Below are 19,515 nucleotides of genomic sequence, written 5' to 3'. Positions count from 1 at the left end.
TCTGTGTCCTATGACAACTTTCCACAGACAGTAAGGGCTTAAATGTTTTATTTAAATTAATAAGCCCTTCAGTTATTTTGCATAATTGTATATAAGGGATTTCCGCCAGCAGCCATGTAGTATGTCATGCCCTTGCTACGTGGAATGTTCTCATTTACTTGCTTTTTGTACTCACAGATCTAATAGATGCCTAATGGGCAAAGCCCTGCCTTCCCACTTTTAAAGAAAAATTCCCATGGTCCCCAATATCTAGTTCTGTGTTTAATACAACCAGAAGCAACAATGTTCATCAAAATGTGTTTTAAAAATAAGCTCTCTCCAATTCATTCTCCAACACAACACCAAGGTAGCCCTAAATTAAATAACCATGAAGACTGATCATCTAAGTGCATGATTAATAAGGAGTCCAAAATACGTTAACTGTCACATAGTTAGTTTTACAGCTGATAAGTCTCCTTCAGAGAACCAAGTGAGAAATCACAAAATAACCATTTTAATTCAGAATGGGGAAATACCTAAACACATACATGACTACTGGTTACTGACCAGTAACTTAGAAACTTCTCCTTCATTTCAAGCAAGGACAGATAAAGGTATTTTGCGTTTGAGCTGTGCTTTTCCTAAAAAACTAAAAGGCACATAAAACTCTGAAGATAAAGAACAGAAAGAATACATTTTAAGAGGATGATAATTCTATCATGATAATAAAACTAAATGCTTTTTAGTTTAGAACTAAATTTCAGTTATAAATGCTTTGATTCTTTTGCCCTGGACAGCTTATGAACTTTTGAGCTCCTTTTTACTATTATATATTTCATTTCTGAAGTAATGAACAATCATAACACTTTCTTCCCGGGCAAATGAAAAGCCTGGGTATTGTCAACAAAAACTACCTGCTACCTCTTGATGTTTAAGAGTTTTTAAATGATACAGCCTGGGGATTGTGCAGAAAACTATAAGCATGGAGAAGCATTCTAAGAAATGAGGAGTGAGAAAGGGTGGAGTAGGATAAGGAGATCTATGGGTAGGCAGGGCGTGAAACCGCTACAGTCAGTCTTTGGGGACACTCATATCCACATCCTTTACTTTTTTCTCTTTGAGATGGGAAGCAGAATTTACCAGAGACGGATGTTTCCGTTATAAGTGAGAGTTTAAGGTTTTCTATGTAAACCACATATAAACCACAAATGAGAGTTACAGATCTAGTTAAGAAAATTCATATTTATTAACTATGATTAATAATTACAAAAATAATACTGTTAAATTGAGACATGCAACACATAATTAGGTCAAATAAAATAAATAATTGCAACATCTGTCTTGTTCAGGGTCACAACATATTTTATATGTGCACATTCATGGGTACATATGCATGTATGGGGGAGATGGGAGAGGAAGATTGAGAGAGATTTCACTTATTAAAATAGTGCATTTTATGCTAACAAATTTGGCAGTTTAGATGAAACGGACAAATTCCTAGAAAGTCACAAATTACCAAAACTGACTCAAGAAGAAATAAAAATCTGAACCCATAAGACCTATAAGAGGTAAAGAAATGGGGTAAGTAAAAATCTTACTACAAATAAATGTCCAGGTTAAGACTGCCTTACCTAGTCAAGTTTATCAAATGTCTAAAGAAATAATGCGGATACTCCACAAACTCTTCTAGAAAATAGAGGGGGATGCTACACTTCGAAGTTCATGCTATGAGGTCAATATCACCCTGACACCAAGCCACAACAAATACCTCACGAGAAAGAAAAACACACATCCTTCATTAATACAGATTCAAAAATTCTCAACAAAAATACAAACACACCGAATTGAACATGACCAAAGTAAGAGGTATATATGGAATGCAGGGTTGGATTAATATCTGAAAATCAATTAATGTAACATACCACTTTCACAGAATACAGGATAAAAGCCACATGATCATCATTTAAGATGTATATCTGGAATGCAGGGTTGGATTAACATCTGAAAATCAATTAATGTAACATACCACATTCACAGAATACAGGATAAAAGCCACAAGATCGTCAAATACAGAAAGAACAGCCAGGCAAGGTGGCGCACGCCTGTAATCCCAGCACTTTGGGAGGCCAAAGCGGGCAGATCAAGAGGTCAAGAGATCGAGACCATCCTAGCCAACACGGTGAAACCCTGTCTCTACTAAAAATACAAAAAATTAGCCGGGCATGGTGACAGGCGCCTGTAGTCCCAGCTACTTGGGACGCTGAGGCAGGAGAATGGCATGAACCTGGGAAGCGGGGGTTGCAGTGAGCTGAGATTGCACCACTGCACTCCAGCCTGGGCGACAGAGCAAGATTCCATCTCAAAAAAAAAAAAAAAGGCAGAAAAAACACTTGACAAAAACTAAAACCCATTCACAACAAAAACTCACAACAAACTTAGGCTAGAAGGAAACTTTCTCAACCTAATAAAGGGCATCTACTAAAAACCAACTGTTTTAGATTATGCTTAATGTATTAGATTATGCTTAATGGTAAAAGATAAAATGCTTTACCCCCAGCTCCCGCCAGGTTCAGGAACAGGCCGGGCACGGTGGCTCAAGCCTGTAATCCCAGCACTTTGGGAGGCCAAGACGGGCGGATCACGAGGTCAGGAGATCAAGACCATCCTGGCTAACATGGTGAAACCCCGTCTCTACTAAAAGAAATACAAAAAAACTAGCTGAGCGTGGTGGCGGGCACCTGTAGTCCCAGCTACTCAGGAGGCTGAGGCAGGAGAATGGTGTAAACCCGGGAGGCGGAGCTTGCAGTGAGCTGAGATCCGGCCACTGCACTCCAGCCTGGGCGACAAAGCGAGACTCCATCTCAAAAAAAAAAAAAAAAAAAAAAAGATCAGGAACAAGGGAAGGATGTGTGCTCTTACTTCTTCCATTTAACACTGTCCAGGTCGAGCACCCTTTATCCAAAATACTTGGGACCAGAAGTGTTTCAGACTTTAAAGTCTTTCAGATTTTGGAATACTTGCATTATATTTACCAGCTGAGCATCCTAATATGAGAATCAAAAATTCTAGAGCATTTCCTTTGAGCTTTGTTGACTTTCAACAAAGACTTTGTTGACACTCCAAAAACTCAGCATTTCAGAATTTTGATTTGGGATTTTAACCTGTACTGGAGGTTCTACACAGCGCAATCAGACAAGAAAAAGAAACGTAATCCAGATTGGAAAATGGCTTTTATTCTTAGATGATATAATCTTATATGTAGAAAAACCTACAGATTCCACCCAAAAACCATTAGAACTAATAATAAATGACTACAGCGAGGCCGCAGTATATAAGATCAACATACAAAAACCAATTGTATTTCTATAAGCAAGCAACAGTCGATCGAAAGATAAAACCAGAACACAATTCTATTTATAATAGCATCAAAAATATATGCAATTAGGAATAAATTTAACAGAAACAGTGCAAGACCTGTACACCAAAATTATGAAGGAAAATGGTGCTAGGACAACTAGAAATGCATGTGCAAAAAGATGAACCCTGACCTGACACCCAAAATTAACTCAAAATGGATCAGACTTATATTTAAGAGATAAAACAATAAATTTTTTTTAGAGCAAAACATGAGAAAATATTCCCCCAAGAGTTTGAGTTAGGCAAAGATTTCTTCGATACTATTTCAAAACCAAGATAAATTGAACCCCATCAAAATAAAAAACTACTGCATTTTAAAAGACAACATTTTAAAACTGAAAAAAAGGGACCAGCCTGGCCAACATGGTTAAACCTCATCTCTACTAAAAATAAAAAATTAGCTGGGCATGGTGGCACGTGCCTGCATTCCCAGCTACACAGGAGACTGAGGCAAGAGAATCTCTTGAACCGGGAGGCAGAAGTTGGAGTGAGCCAAGATCATGCCACTGCATTCCAACCTGGGCCACAGAGTGAAACTCATCTCAAAAAAATAAATAAAATAAAATAAAGAAAAAAAGGAGCCAGGAACAGTAGCTCACACCTGTAATCCTAGTGCTTTCAGAGGCCAAGGCAAGAGGATCACTGGAGGCCCAGAGTTCAAGACACCCTGACCAACATAGCAAGACTTAGTTTCTACAAAAAAACATTATTTTAATTAGCCAGGTGTGGTGGTGTGTGCTTATAGTACCAGCTACTTGGGATGCTGGAGTGGAAAGATCCTTTGAGCCCAAGAGTTTGAGGTTACAGTGGGCTATGATAGCACCACTGCATTCCAGTCTGGGCAACAGAGCAAGACCCTGTCTCAAACAATAAAAACGGGGGTGGGGAATAGAACTCAAAAAGGTTTGTTTTTAGTCTGAACTTTAAACAATCAGTAATGAAAAACCACGCCACTCAGTAAGTGATTTTTAAATAAATAATAGGAAAAATTACTAAACAGGTCACTGAGTAAGTGATTTTTAAATAAATAACAGGAAAAATTACTAAACAGGTCACTGATTTTGTTAGACGATACTAACACATATCTGCCTACTGGGACAAAGTGTAAAAACGACAAGATGGGGAAAAGATCCACAAGAGATACAGGCTGGTATGCGCATTCAAACACTAGCTTTGTGGTTGGTATCATTAAGCAACATTCATTAAGACATGCTGAGTTTTAAGGGGTGAAGAGTTCTTTTGAGTATTCAACACAATGAATATAAAATGCTTAGTATGGCTGCTCGTCACTGCTGATGGCTGGTGGCAGCAGTGAAGCAGTATTAACCACAGAAGCTATATTAGGTGTGGGCCAGAAAGAAATGTTAAGTTTCTTATACTAAAACGTCTTTAAGGCCTCTTTATGGAGATCGTTAGAAACCAAGTAGCACACCTCTATTTTCTCAAGGAAACAGACTGAGCGGAGGCAAAGCTGTACTAATTGAGACAAAGAGTTCCTCAGGAATGGCATATATGAAACATGTACTACACACAACACAAGTCTAATGCAAATGTACACAAAGAAACTGCGTAAACAAGGTGAATGTTTCCAAGGAGAAGTTACGTTAAACATAAAACTAGGAAGGCAACAAGTCATTTGACAAGAAATAACTCACACTAATAGTTATTTCCTTCTTCAAAGGGAAAACATGAATTAAGAGGTAGTATTACATTAAATTGCTGATACTTTAGAAAGGAAAGGTATTATGCATGAAAGTAACACTTCCGGCTCCATTTCCACGCACCAAGGAACCACAGCTTTTTATTTGATTTTATCTTAACTTATTTTGAAACAGGGTCTTACTCTGTTGCTCAGGCTGGAGTGCAGTGGCATGATCTCAGCTCACTGCAGCCTGTCTCCCAGGTTCAAGCAATTCTTTCACCTCAGCCTCCCAAGTAGGTAGGACTACAGGCACGCACCACCATGCCTGGCTAATTTTTGTATTTTTTGGTAGAGGTGGGGTTTCACTATGTTGGCCAGGCTGGTCTTGAACTCCTGACCTCAAGTGATCTGTCTATCTCGGCCTCCCAAAGTGCTGGGCTTACAGATGTGAGCCACCGTGCCCGGCCCATTTATTTTTATAAATAAAGTTTTATTAGAAGATAGCTACATATTCACTCATTTACATTTTGTCTGTGGTTGCCTTCCAACAGCAGAGTAGAATATTCACTACAGACACCATCTGGCCTATAAAACCTAAAACATTTACTATCTGGTTCTTTATGAAAAAAATTTTAGCAGGTTCAGGTTGTTTAGTACACAGTATGGGATGACATAGTTTACCTGTTTTTAAACCAAGAAATTAAGATATATATTTCTGGATTTGATAATGGACTGGTTCAAGATACTCTGAGTATATCATGTGACAGGATATACACTGAAACTGCATGCTTTGGAGTCAAATATGCTTGATTCTAAACCTGTTCAAATCCAAGATGATCTAGGCTAGGCAAGATATTTAAGTCCTCAGACACGAAATAATACCTATACCTTCCAGGGTTGTATGTACAGGACCCAAAACCATTAACACCAGCAGGTAAATGCCAGGTCAATTAACATTGGTTCCTTCCTTCTAGCCATATATCAAACTGGGAGTCTGACACTCCTCTCCAGATTTTGCATTAACCCCCAGTCTTTAAAGCCAGGCATTGTGTCACTAGGAAACACTGTTGGGGAATGTACCCCATCGCCTGTCTACTTATTATGGACCTACTAATCAGGAAAGTCACAGTAACTTTTATAAAGTGATGTTCATATATAACCTGAGAAAATGAGTTCTACAACTACAGTTCTTACTGTATAAAACTTCAGGATACGCACACACATGCCAATGTGTATATATAAACATAGTTTTGACTTGAAACTCGCCTCTTTCAAACTCAAAGTTGTCACTCGTAGGTCTAGAATAATAAGTCTATTACGCTACCCACTTCAGACTTCTCTTGAATCCTATAAATCACTTTCTAGTCTGCCTATCCAAACGAAGGTATCCTGTTTGTTTTTAGTCAGTTCTCACTTCTGAGTCCATGAAGCCATTTAATCTCGCTGGTTAAAAACAGAATCTTCTTGGTAAAGTGGCCACACATGCTGATTTGCCCACGACAGTCCTGATTTAGGCCTATCATTACCAAGTAATTATTCATAGCACCCTCTTCCACTCACAAGAGTGTTATGGTTAGCATGATACATTATATGGTGACTCTACATCTAGGACTCAATTTTCCCCATCTAGCAAATAAATCAGTACTTCAAACTTAATACATAACTGTGGGAGAGAAGTATGCACCATGTTTGAGATAAGAAAATATCTCCCGTGTCCTGAAAGATTTAGAGATTTGCCACCCCCCCCCCAAAAAAAAAAAAAAAAAAAAAAAAAGTAATATAATTTTCTTTTCATTCTTATAGCCTGCTGCTTGGGATCCTCTTTTTCTTTCCCTATTTTCTAGACTCTAGATGGTAATATTTTAAAATCCCATGCATTAAAACAACCTAAATATTTAACAGGGAAATATACATTTCCTCATTAGCATACTGTATAATTTGAGAGTTTATATTTACAAATATTTTAAAATATGGCAAAATTTTAAAAATCAAATGCTTTTTGTGAAAAAGCAAGATATTATATGTACATATAGCAGAGGGGAAACTTTGAAAAGAAATAAGGCAAAATATTAATTGTGGTGGTATTGCAGGTGGTGATACTAGGTGATTAAATTCTGTCTCTGTGTTTCCTAGCTTCACTGAAATGAACCTGTGTTTATATTGTTTACATGGAAATACTCTCACAGGTAGCCAAAGAATCAAATGTTCATACTAAAGCTAACTGAATATACAGGGAATGTACCCAACTATAGTAAAGCCAAAACTGCTACACTATCTATAGGTACAGCCTGAATAACATGAGGTATTTACGGAAGGCACAGAATACCCAGGACACTTCTAGTATAAAGGGACTGTCCTTTGCTTATGCAAAGTTCTTGTAATGTCATCGGTGGCAAGAGAGTTCTAGAGTTCAAGGTGGTGTTAGAGTAATGGTTCTTACCCAGGTTTAAGCTTGAAGAGGATCCATGTGAAGAGAGGGAAGGAGGTGGTGTCTGTGAATGTCCTGGTCCCTGACTAGGGAGAGGCATGCCCACGGGTCCAGGAGAGGAGGAAAAGCTAAGGCCGTTATAAAAACTGTGTCCAATGGGGGTCAAGCTGCTCGATGTCCTCTTATAAAGGTCACTGCTGCCAGTCAGGGAGTCACGGCGGGAGCCACTGCCAGTGTTGGAGTTTGCAACTAAAATGGAATTAAAACAATGCAGATAAGAACAGGCCTGTTCTTCGAAGAACAAGCCCAGTGACCTGTTCCTAACACTTTGATCCAGACTCCTTACCACCGCAAATTTGTCAGCAGAGACAGCCTAACTGTTAATGTAGCAGTACTAGGGGCAGATAAGTAATAAAGAGGACATGGCTCAGGTTAACATGACCATCAAACGTATGCCAAATTTACCTTCCTATGGGGTGTTGTATATTATAGGATAAGGGAGGGTTAAAAAGCTCTGACGGCCACATGAGCTATGGAAAAGGTGGAAGAAAATGGACTAGAAGAATGCCTTTCATCAATTGAACAGGTTCAAGTAGAAAAATGGGATACAGAAAAAAGATTTGTAAATGGGCTACTGCCCCACTACACAAGACTTCTATATTGAAAGCCTGTTTTCTCAGTGGGTTCAATCTAGAGTCAACGCTGCCCTCAATTCCAATTAAGATAATTTCTTTCACACATGCCCTTCTATTTAGGGATCACTTTTGTTTTTTATAATCTCTGCAATTATCCCATTATTCACCATACTACACTCCTGCTTTTTTCATCACAACATTAAAAATATCTTGGTCTAATATCCTTCCTCCTAATTTTCCACACGTCTACCTTATATTCTACTCAGAAGACTGAAGAAAACTTGTAACTCTTTAAGGCCTGCAGGCCAAGAACTCAGCTCAGTCTCAATTGTAGAGTATTTCAGCTCTGCTATCTTTAGTAAGTCCTCCTCCCTCAGTTTTTGATATCAGTTTCTATAGTTCCCTCCATATTTTTCCCAATTATAGCAAAAATCTTCCCTAGATTTCAAATCCCTGGAAGAAACTGATTAAGTAAGTAGCCACATGAGCATGGATCGAAATAGGTCCCATCTGTATAACTTGATTTCAATAGTCTATCATCTCACAGATTATGTGGGATGGCTGGATTCCCACAAGGCTTGGTCCAGATCTGCCTGTGGTTCCATGCATTGCCAGTATTCCAGAAGGATTGTAAAAATAATTAAAATTCAGTCTTAAGAGCATATCAGTCTAATTTCTACCTGCTGTTCCAAACCCTCCAAGGGCGGATCCCAGGGTGGCGCCGAGAGAACTGCTACTTCCGAATCCCAAGGATGTGTTGGCAGGCTGGGCAGAGCCCTGGGAGAAGAGGGAGCTGCTCTGTGAATTGCTGTTCAGAGAGTTGTTGCCGTAGAAAGAACTGGATGCCAGGTTGTTATTGGGCTGCTGCTGAGGCTGGGGCTGAGGCTGCTGTGTTCCTAAAGGGCGAAATGGTCCATTTGTTGTTCCAGCAAGACCACCAGCTGCTCCATTTGCTGAAGCTGCGGCTGCTGCAACAGCTATGAAGAAGAAAGCAAACCGTTTGGCTATGAAAGGGACTGGCCACATTTCCAAACTACATTTTTATCTTTTTTCAGAAAACCTTTTAATGCTGCCTATCTTTTCAAAACAGACACAAACCATACAAATCTGTCTTTGATCCCTTCATATGAAGCTGCTATTTTCTGTTTCTACTTTCAATTTGAACTCAAAATACCACTAGAAGAAGTTCACTATGCTGGTAGCTTTAAAGAGACTACAGATTAAAAGGGGTATAAACATCCAACGTATCCATCAAATACAATTACTTCCTAAAATCTTAAATTCCATAAATAACTATGTTGAGGGTTTCTTCTAGAACCATGTAATGCATATACATCCTTCAAGTTCCTATTTTAGCACACTGCTGTCTTCTAGATGTTCCTGTTATTGTTCCTAATTAAAAAAAAACAAAACAAAACATATAAACACTTAAAGTAAAAAACTATTACTCCTCCCAACAAAATGTATTATTCTGTCACTTCTCACTACTGTTTCCCACTTCCTCCATTCCTGCCCCTATGGCAAAAAACAACCCCTCCTCTAAAATTATCTTAAAATAATGACTTGGATTTCTGTGAAATCAGCCTTGGATTTCTGCCAACAAAGCCATTTTGTGTGAGTAATGCAACTTCTATGTTCTCAGTGGAACCAGACTTTGCTTCTAACCAGCTGGCACATGCCACCCCTCCCAACAAAAAGGAGAATCCACCAAGGTCACTTATTGCTTCTGATCTCTTTTTGAAACATTACAGGGTAAAACTGATATACTGAGAATTGCCAAAAGTGTATTTCAACATACTTTAAGAATATCACTATCAGTCGCCACTTTTAGATCTCTGGCAGGAGTCCACTCAGATGTGCGCTCACCTGCTTGTGCAGCTGAGGAACTAATGATGACTGGGGCAGGAGCTACAAGTCGAACAGGAGCTCCAAGACCATTTCTCGCACCTGCATTCACTACAAGGGCACCAGTTTGGTCATAGTAAGCAGCAGGAGCCAACACCGGATAACCTACGAATATCAAACCAACAGAGAAATGTGTATGTTAAACAAACAAGTATCTCCTGGGCACCAACATATTGTCAATAATCATAAACTCAGCTTTGGGGTTGAATTGACCTAGATTTATATACTGGTTCCATCACTTAAATAGTTGAATAAACAAATAAAAGAGGCTACAAATGATTATAAAAATCATAGTACTTTCATACTACATAATAATCTAAGAACAAATATCCCGCAAAACAGCAGGAAAAACCTAGACAGGCTTTAAATAACATGATCTTTCAATATTATGTGAAATAGAATCTCCACATCCCAGTTTAAGCCATATGAAAAACTGCAGGTGACTTCCTAAGAACACACAAAGGCTTAGCAACTAAAAAACAAATGAAACAGGTTAAAGTTATTTATTGAATTCATAAATGGCTCAGTTAAATTGGCTATGCTCTATGATCAGTAAAGGTCCATAAAAATACGCTGACATCTCTCAAAGACTTGTTTCATATGTAGAACATGAAACTACATTTAATCCCATGCAAAGCACCAAACCCAGCTGACAGTGAACCAAAAACAACATATATTCAAGATATGTCTATATAAACACATATCTCAGAGGTAGGCAGCTAAAAAGAACCCCTACTATTGGTTTAAGAGAAACCTTAAAAATGTAAGAGATGACCCTATCAAGGTGTACCAGAAATTTCTCGCTAATCATGTTGTTCAAAAACATCAACATAAAGACTAAGCCTTGTAAACTAGCTTGGCCACTCCATCTACCACTAATTCTGAGACAGAAAACAGATAACCCACCAAGGAAAAAAACCACATATTCCAAGCTGCATGGACATTTAGATACCTCCAATATGACTTAAGACTGGCTCAGAACAATGCTCTCATCAGTGAACTATAGTCTAAGTGAGGGCAAGTGTATATCATCCTTGCCAGTCCCCAAATCATGACAAGCCTAAGCAAGGTGAAAGCACTGCTCATTCCCCTCTGTAATCACCTCAAACGTGCAGCCTTTTTCCCTGCCAAAGTATTAGGAATAACAATGCAGCCGCACCTGGCATGCCTGCTGCCAGACCTTGTCCAAATGCAAGGGCAGAATTCACTGCTGCAGCTGCCACAAGGGGATCTGTTTGCTGTCCCTGCTGGTTCTGGTTTGGGGTCAAAGGACGTTGGCTGGCTCCTCCACGGAGAACCTGGGAAGGGAAGACAGAAATAACCACTTTCTTTTCATTGGAGAAGACCTACCATATGCTCAGGTTGGATCAACTTTTAAAACTTAATTGTAAAACATTTTCCCTATAATGGTTTTTATATGTCACAGCTGTTAGGGTATAAATTCAATTAATAACATTTCATATAGTGGAATTTCAGTCTACCATTCTTACTTTAAACACATTACCTTTATAAGCAGCAAAAAGCACAAAAAAGTGATTCATTCATTCAAACATTTTATCTCATCTGCCTCATAAAGTTCTTGTGATAATTAAGTTAAAAGATGAATTTGAAACATCTGGCATCAGCAAGTGGTAATGTTATCAAATATTTAATGCCTACGAAGTGGCAAATGGGCAAGTGAGACAGAGCAATCAACAAGACCGACAAAGCCCCTGTCCTTATGGAGCTTTTATTTTAATGAATGAGATAGACAATAAACCATACTATGTAATGTCAGTGCTCTGACAAAAAGTGGGTGAAGAAAAAAAAATGTAACAGGCCAGTCATGGTGGCTCACGCCTGTAACCCTAGGACTTTGGGAGGCCAAGGCAGGTGGATCACCGGAGGTCAGGAGTTCGAGACCAGTCTGGCCAATATGGCAAAGCCCCGTCTCTACTAAAAATACAAAAATTAGCCAGGCGTGGTGGCAGGCGCCTATAATCCCAACTACTGGAGAGGCTGATGCAGGAGAATCACTTGAACCTGGGAGGCGGAGGTTGCAGTGAGCTGAGATCAAGCCACTTCGCTCTAGCCTGGGGGAAAGAGCAAAACTCTATCTCAAAAAACAAAAAAAGAAAAAAAGAGTATTAATGGTGGGGGGAAGGGGTTCCAGACAGGATGAACAGGGGTAATTTACCCACATATTTAAAGTTAACTAAGTCTCACATGCACATAAAAGATGGAATGAGAATATTTCCTCTTTAACGCTAATCTATTTATTAAGGTCCACATGGCCCCAAATGAGTTCACCAGATTCGATTTGGTAGGGCTCTCACCTGACTATTTCTATTTCCCTCTCACAAATTCCACAAACATACGCATTAGTCAAGTTCAGTGCAGAATACCAGTTATGCCACTGTGATAAAGGATCTACCTTTTTGGGGTGAGGGTTGGGGCAGGGAACAGACAGGGCCATGCTCTGCTGCTCAGGCTGGAGTGCAGTGTGACACCGTCTCAGCTCACAGTAGCTCACAGTAACCTCTGCCTCCCAGGCTCAAGAGATGCTCCCACCTCTCCTGAGTAGCTGGTACTACAGGTGTGCACCACCACACCTAGCTAATTTTTCTATTTTTTTGTAGAGACAGGGTCTCACCATATTGTTCAGACTAATCTCTAACTCCTGGGTGCAAGCAATCCACCTGCCTTGGCCTCCCAAAGTGTTGAGATTACAAGTGTGAAGCCACTGAGCCCAGTCAAAGATCTACTTTTTATTAATAAAACATAGACATCAAAATGCTAGCAATCATTATTATTCTGAATGATGTGAAGAATCTATCTCACAAGATCTACACACTCCAGAAAGCAAAAATGCAAAACCCACAAACCAAGGCTAAAATTACTAAAGTTCCTAACAATGTGTTTTGCCATATTGTCAAGTGCACAGTTCTTATCAGACCACTTTCAATTTCACTGTGTTATTTATAAAAGTTAGACATATGGTCAAGAAAATGGGTGCAAATTATTATTGGTACCATTGGTAAAAAAAAAAAAAAAAAAAAAGTAAAAAGAGAAACAACACTAATAACCAATTAAATATTTGTTAAGTGGGTATAAGGTGACCAACACTGTCCACACTGGCAAGAAGAGATGGATGGACACTTGATTTGCCCAATCTTTTACTTCTATATCAGTAATAAGTAAGAATTAACAAATGATCTTGCAGATTTGCTGGAAATATCTGAAATAATGTCTTTAAGCCACACTGATACCTAGGAGATAATCAATAACCAATAGCAAATCACTATTATCAAGATATTATATAATTTGTTTCTGACCTAAAGAACCTAACCAACTTTATAAGAGACAGTGTGTTTCAAGCTACATAGATAGAAGAGTCTGGGGACTGTACAGGTGAGTTTTGCCAAATACTTAGAATTTACATACCCAGTAACTCAAAAGAGATCTCACTCTAGGATAAGTAAATAGCAAGCACAGAAATACGGCAAATGTTAATAGTTCAAAATTGCTGAAGATTTTAAAAAACAATGAAAGCACTGCTCTCATAGAATATAAAGAAGTAGGTTTATGTTTGATTAGGTGTTCTTTGAAAGGACAGGAGTGATGGAGTGGACAAGGTACCTAAAGAAAGAAGTAGTCTAAGACTATTGATGAGTCTTGTAATAAGGAAAACAGTGTTAGCTTTTTGTTCACTCTCTAGAAATCTGTCCAGTACCCCTAACTATACATAAAAGTCCTTCAGTTACCTGCCAATATTCATATATTTTCATTTCATCAATAGCTGTCAAATCGATGATTTTATGGAAACAAAATGTACAGTTTCACAAGTAACGTTTTAAAGTCTAACAAAATCTACAAAATGACTGAATTTATAAAAACTATCCTAGAACAGTTAGCTTGCCTAGAATGCAACATATACTTTCTGATAAAATACAAGGCCAACAGCAAAGTTTAAAAAGAACCTCTCATTTTAATTACTATGACAAGGCAGTTTACCAAGAAAATCATATTTTCGAAACAATGGCTGCTAATTAAAAACTAATGCTAAAAACTTCTCCTTAGTAGGGTTTGACAGAACCTGAAGGGCCTGACAGAAAACTGAAAAGTTAATGATTATTATGTCCATTTTATAACAAAAATATATGCATTTAGAGAACCCACCCAACTTGCCCTAGTTGTAGCTAGTTAACGATAGAAGAAGCACAAGATCTCAGATTTTCTTTAAGTCAAGACATCACAATATGGTCAGGAAACAAGTTATCAAGACATGGGCTTATATTTAAATCTTAACAACTTTGTACTTGTGTGACTCTGGGCACACAAATTATATTTCTTCAATCGGTTTCCTCTCAATTATGAAATTCTATTTCATAAAACGAGAAGTTGTACATCTATCATAATTAGTAAGAGAAACAGAAATTACATGTAGAACACTTAATTCTGCACAGAAAGCTTTCAATTAACAGCAGTTATTAGTATTATTCTTGTTCACTGTATTAGAGCTAATTTTAAAACATGGTAATTACTTTAGTCTTCCAAATGCATAATAATTTGGCAGCCATTTAAACAAAAAGATGATCACACAAAGAAATACAGACTTATCCACAAAAAGCAGTTATTAAGAAATTTATTTGCTAGGTGCCGTGGCTCACACTTGTAATCCCAGCACTCTGGGAGGCCAACACTTAAGGTCAGGAGTTTGATATCAGCCTGGACAACATGGTAAAACCCCGTCACTACTAAAAATACAAAAACTAGCCAGGCGTGGTGGCACGTGCCTGTAATCCCAGATACTAGGGAGGTTGAGGCAGGAGAATCACTTAAACCTGGGAGGCAGAGGTTGCAGTGAGCAAACATGGCACTACTGCACTCCAGCTTGGATGACAGAGCAAGATTACGTCTCAAAAAAAAAAAAAAAAAAGAAAGAAAGAAACTTATTTAATAGGCCAGGCACAGTGACTCGTGCCTGTAATCCCAGCACTTTGAGAGGCCGAGGCGGGTGGATCACTGAAGGTCAGGAGTTCGAGACCAGCCTGGCCAACATGGTGAAATCCCATCTCTACTAAAATACAAAAATTAGCCAGGTGTGGCAGCACACACCTCTAATCCCAGCTACTCAGGAGGCTGAGGCAGGAGAATCACGTGAACCCAGAAGGCGGAGGTTGCGGTGAGCTGAGAGCTCAGCGCACTCCAGCCTGGGCAACAGAACTAGACTCCATCTGAAAAAAAATAAAACAAAAAAAGAAATGTGGCCAGGCGTGGTGGCTCATGCCTGTAATCCCAGCACTCCGGGAGGCTAAGACGGGTAGTCACCTGAGGTCAGGAGTTCGAGACCAGCCTGGCCAATGTGGTGAAACTCCGCCTCTACCAAAAATACAAAAATTAGCCAGGCGTGGTGGCGCATGCCTGTAATCCCAGCTACTTGGGAGGTTGAGGCAGGAGAATCGTCTGAACCTTGGAGGCAGAGGTTGCAGTGAGCCAAGATGGCACCACTGCACTCCAGCCTGGGTGACAAAAGCAAAACTCCGTCTCAAAAGAAATTTATTTTAACAGATCACTCATTCTGCCAACAAATTCTTTACTGAATTTCCTTATATATGGTATGAGAATGGCATCTGCTGCCAAGAAAATAATTTCATAGTGTCCAAATAACAGGCAGAATTTCAAGACCTGTTCTTCTTTCTTTCTATAATTGTGTGGAATCTAAAAAAAAAAAAAAAAAAAAAATTAAACATACACCCACTGAGTAAGACTGATGTCAAGCAAAAAATTCTTGTTTGGATCATATAATATATTCATATATCAGCAGGGTGTTTTGTCTCAAATGACAGCTTTTATCTGACAATGCATATCGAAGCCTAAAAGGTGATTTCATTTGCTCCAGAAAAATTCCATTACTAGGAATTTTTTCCAAGGATAAACTTATGTAAAGGACGTTAATCAGTCTCATTTAAAACACCAAAATACTGATATAAATGAAATATCAAATATAACAGACTAAAGTATCCTTTGATGGATTTAAATGTACCTAGTAAAAATGTCATTTAAAAGAACACAAAATAACATAGTAAAGTATGAAATCAGAATGGAAAACCACGTGGACAGAATGACAATTTTGTAAAATATTAAATAGTAAGGCTAAAATAACAGATACCAAACATATTAGCAGTGGTTTTTTGACATAAGGATTTAAGGTAATTTTTTTGTTTCAAGTTTTCTAGTTTACCACAGTTTCTATCAATAAAGAGGTGTTATTGGCCAGGCGTGGTGGCTCACGCATGCAATCCCAGCACTTTGGGAGGCCCAGGTGGGTGGATCATGAGGTCAGGAGTTTGAGACCAGCCTGACCAACATGGTGAAATCCCGTCTCTACTAAAAAGAAAATTAGCTGGGCATGGTGGAGTGCGCCTATAATCCCAGTTACTCAGGAGGCGAAGGCAAGAGAATTGCTTAAAGCCAGGATGCGGAGACTGCAGTGAGCCGAGATTGCACCACAGCATTCTAGCCTGGGCAACAGAGTGAGACTCTCTCCCAAAAAAAAAAAAAAAAAAGAGGTGTTATTCTAGCAATCAAGGAGGAAATGACCTGTGTAAAAAAAAAAAAGAAAGAAAGAAAGAAAGATGTAGTTTTGCAGTTTACTGTCCTTTCTCAACTCAAATAAAAAGCTAACACAGATATGACAGGTTTAAGATTTACATCTAATCCAATAAGTACTATAAATAAGCAGTCTAAAAATCTAGTACCCCTGCTTTGGTGTCAAGCCCCTTGAAAAACCCTGAAATGATCTGAAAGTGGTGCTTGGCAAGCCACTACAGTATGGCAGAACAAAATTTTACTATAACTTTGAAGATCCACTTTGCCACTTGCAGCTAAGCAATTTCCCTGTAGGTGAATTGATGAGTATCATTACCCCACCTAGGTACAACAGTGTCTAACATATAAAAGACATTCCATAAGAGTCGTTAAATCTGAGCCTGAACTCAGACACATACACACACACAAGAGGAAATTCATGCATTCACAGTGCTTTTCTATTAGGCGCAATATCACCTATTAATTACCCACAATACTACAATTCCCACTTAGAAGAGGTAAATTTTGTCTACATTTACCTGCTGCTGTCCTTGCTGAGCCTGTGGGGTGGTCTGTTGATTAGCTGAATTAGTTGCTGCCGCGGCAGCAGCAGCTTGCTGCTGGAAAAGACTGGCAGGGTAGACTCCCCAGGGAGTAACTCCATAATACTGGTGAGGGACCACAGCTGGGCCTAAAAATAGCAAAGGAAAGGTAAAGAAAGTCTGAACTACTGAGGCTCATCTCAGGCTTTCCAAAGATTACATCTGACTCAACAGATCCTACTGTAAAATATTAACTTAAAAGTATATATTGATTTATGCTAGCTAATCATTAACTCTTTTTAAAGAACAGTAAACATTAGATGAGATCCTTACACCAGTCTTCTAATATAATCCAGGCCTAGAGGAAGAAGCAATGAGGAATGAAACATCAGAAAACTAAAAGGGGGAATCACTGATAGAAGGGGTTCGATTTAAGAACAGATGGAGGATGTAGGATAGACAGAGACAATATCTGTTGGTAGAAGGGAGTAAATGGAGGGTCTGTGTGCTTAAAGTGATGGAATAGAACAAAAGACTAGGTTGTATCCCAGGTTCAACGGTAAGAATGGCACCTAAGGTGATTTAATAGAGTGCTGGTGTTTCATTAACTCTAGAAAAATGAACATCTATCAGTCTGCCAACAAAACCCAGACACTCAACTGAACCTCCACTGCAACTTCAAAGTTTTTTTTTTCTTTTTTTTGAGACAGGGTCTCTGTCTGTCACGCAGGTTGGAATGCAATGAAGCAATCTCAGCTCACTGCAACCTCAACCTCCTGGGCTTAAGCGATCCTCCCACTTCAGCCTCCCTAATACCTGGGATTACAGACGCATGCTACCATACCTGGCTAATTTTTTTTTTTTTTTTTTTTTTGGGTAGAGGTCTATGTTGCCCAGGCTGGTGTCAAACTCCTGGGCTCAAGTGATCCACCCGCCTTGGCCTCCCATATTGCTGGGACTATAGGCTTGAGCCACCAGGCCTGGCCCCTATTTCTACTTTTAAAGTCACAAAGGCATTCAACACAACTACATTCAGACATTGCTGTGAAATTTTAAATTTAAGTCAACATTGAACACAAACAGAAACAAAAAATACAACACCTTGACTTGTTACAGACCTGCTAAGAACCTTAAACAAAATTAAGCATTCTCTGTAACCCCAGCACTATGAGAGGCCAATGTGGGAGGATCACTTTGAGGTCAGGAGTTCGAGACCTGGTGAAACCCCATCTCTACTAAAAAAAAAAAAAAAAATACAAAAAATACAAAAAATTAGCTGGACGTGGTGGTAGATGCCTGTAATCCCAGCTACTGGGAAGGCTGAGACAGGAGAACTGCTTGAACCCAGGAGGCAGAGGTTGAAGTGAGCCAAGATTGTACCACTGCACTCCAGCCTGGGCAACAGAGCAAAGAGTATGTCTCCAAAAAAAAAAAAAAAGCATTCTGCTTTAATCCAAATTATCTGTTCATTTTCTTTGGCAACAAAGTACAGTTGCAGTTGGCCACATAAAGTAGACAACAGAGATGTAACAAAGTTATGCAGATAACAACTTAAGTGTGGCAGAAATCTAATCATAGAATTCTATGACGAAGCTGGTGGCAAGAAACACCAAAGACACATTTGCTAACCAAGAAATGGGCTCAAAGCCAATTCTTCAAATCTGCTGAAACGTATCTCCAAGTTGAACTTCCTTAAAGCACAGAGTTAAATACTTCCAACTTGATTCATTAACAATAACCAAGCCTTACACTGAAGTTCTAAAGAGCTGTTTCAAATATTACAGCTACTCTGATGCAACAGCTAATTCTGGAGAAACACATACTTCATTAAGCCAAAATAAATAGATACATATTCTTGTTTCCCCCATTTTAAGCTTCTAAAACACAAATAAGTCAAACTGTACCATTGCCCAATATAAATATGTTTTGATATTTCTAATTTGGTGTTTTCTATACCTGTGGGCTTAGAAAAGATTAAGAAGCTCCGTTTACAAGCAAGGGTGCACACTGAAACACTATAGCTGGGCACAGAATAAAGGTGCTGCTAAGAAAAGCTGTTACAGTATGAAGTATTTTACTATAATAAGGAAAGAGGTTAAAACATTTTTAATTTGTCAGAAACTGAACGGCCTAAAAGCCATGTATTCAAGTTAAAAAAAAAAAAAAAGAGTGATAGAGCCTCATACTCATCTCATAAGTGTTTATAAAGCAGGGTGGTCTTGGGCAGTTAAAGAAAAAAATAAGAAAAAACACAAAAAAAGACCCTAAGTGTACCTTAGTTTCCTCACCTGTAAAAATGGGTAAACAGGTAGAGTGTTCCTTAACCAAAGTGCTTGGGACCAGAAGTGTTACAGATTTCAGACTGTAGACTATTTGTGTATGCAAGAGTTACCTTGG

The 19,515-nt window shown here is 38.8% G+C and overlaps 1 protein-coding gene and 1 non-coding gene across 51 annotated transcripts in view; both read right to left on the bottom strand.

Moving 5' to 3' along the window:
• Window positions 1-19,515, bottom strand: part of PUM1 (pumilio RNA binding family member 1) — a 136,603-nt gene that overhangs the window by 26,876 nt on the left and 90,212 nt on the right. For 16 of the 50 annotated variants that reach the window (XM_065526124.1, XM_065526128.1, XM_065526120.2 and 13 more), the window contains 5 exons: window positions 17,116-17,267; window positions 11,166-11,304; window positions 9,968-10,111; window positions 8,782-9,078; window positions 7,479-7,715 (listed from right to left, as the gene is read on the bottom strand). In XM_065526124.1, the coding sequence (XP_065382196.1) occupies window positions 7,479-7,715; window positions 8,782-9,078; window positions 9,968-10,111; window positions 11,166-11,304; window positions 17,116-17,267 (969 nt within the window). The remainder of the gene's footprint in view (window positions 1-7,478; window positions 7,716-8,781; window positions 9,079-9,967; window positions 10,112-11,165; window positions 11,305-17,115; window positions 17,268-19,515) is intronic. The other 34 variants (XM_074014029.1, XM_005544176.5, XM_074014036.1 and 31 more) reach the window with 3 other exon arrangements.
• On the bottom strand, window positions 10,976-11,048 carry LOC123571093 (small nucleolar RNA SNORD103/SNORD85). Its single transcript, XR_006695262.1, has one exon. It is a non-coding gene; the product is annotated as a small nucleolar RNA SNORD103/SNORD85 (small nucleolar RNA).

This window comes from Macaca fascicularis, chromosome 1 (assembly GCF_037993035.2).
Source record: "Macaca fascicularis isolate 582-1 chromosome 1, T2T-MFA8v1.1".
NCBI classification, from domain to species: domain Eukaryota; kingdom Metazoa; phylum Chordata; class Mammalia; order Primates; family Cercopithecidae; genus Macaca; species Macaca fascicularis.
This window is presented reverse-complemented; position numbering and strand designations above follow the sequence as displayed.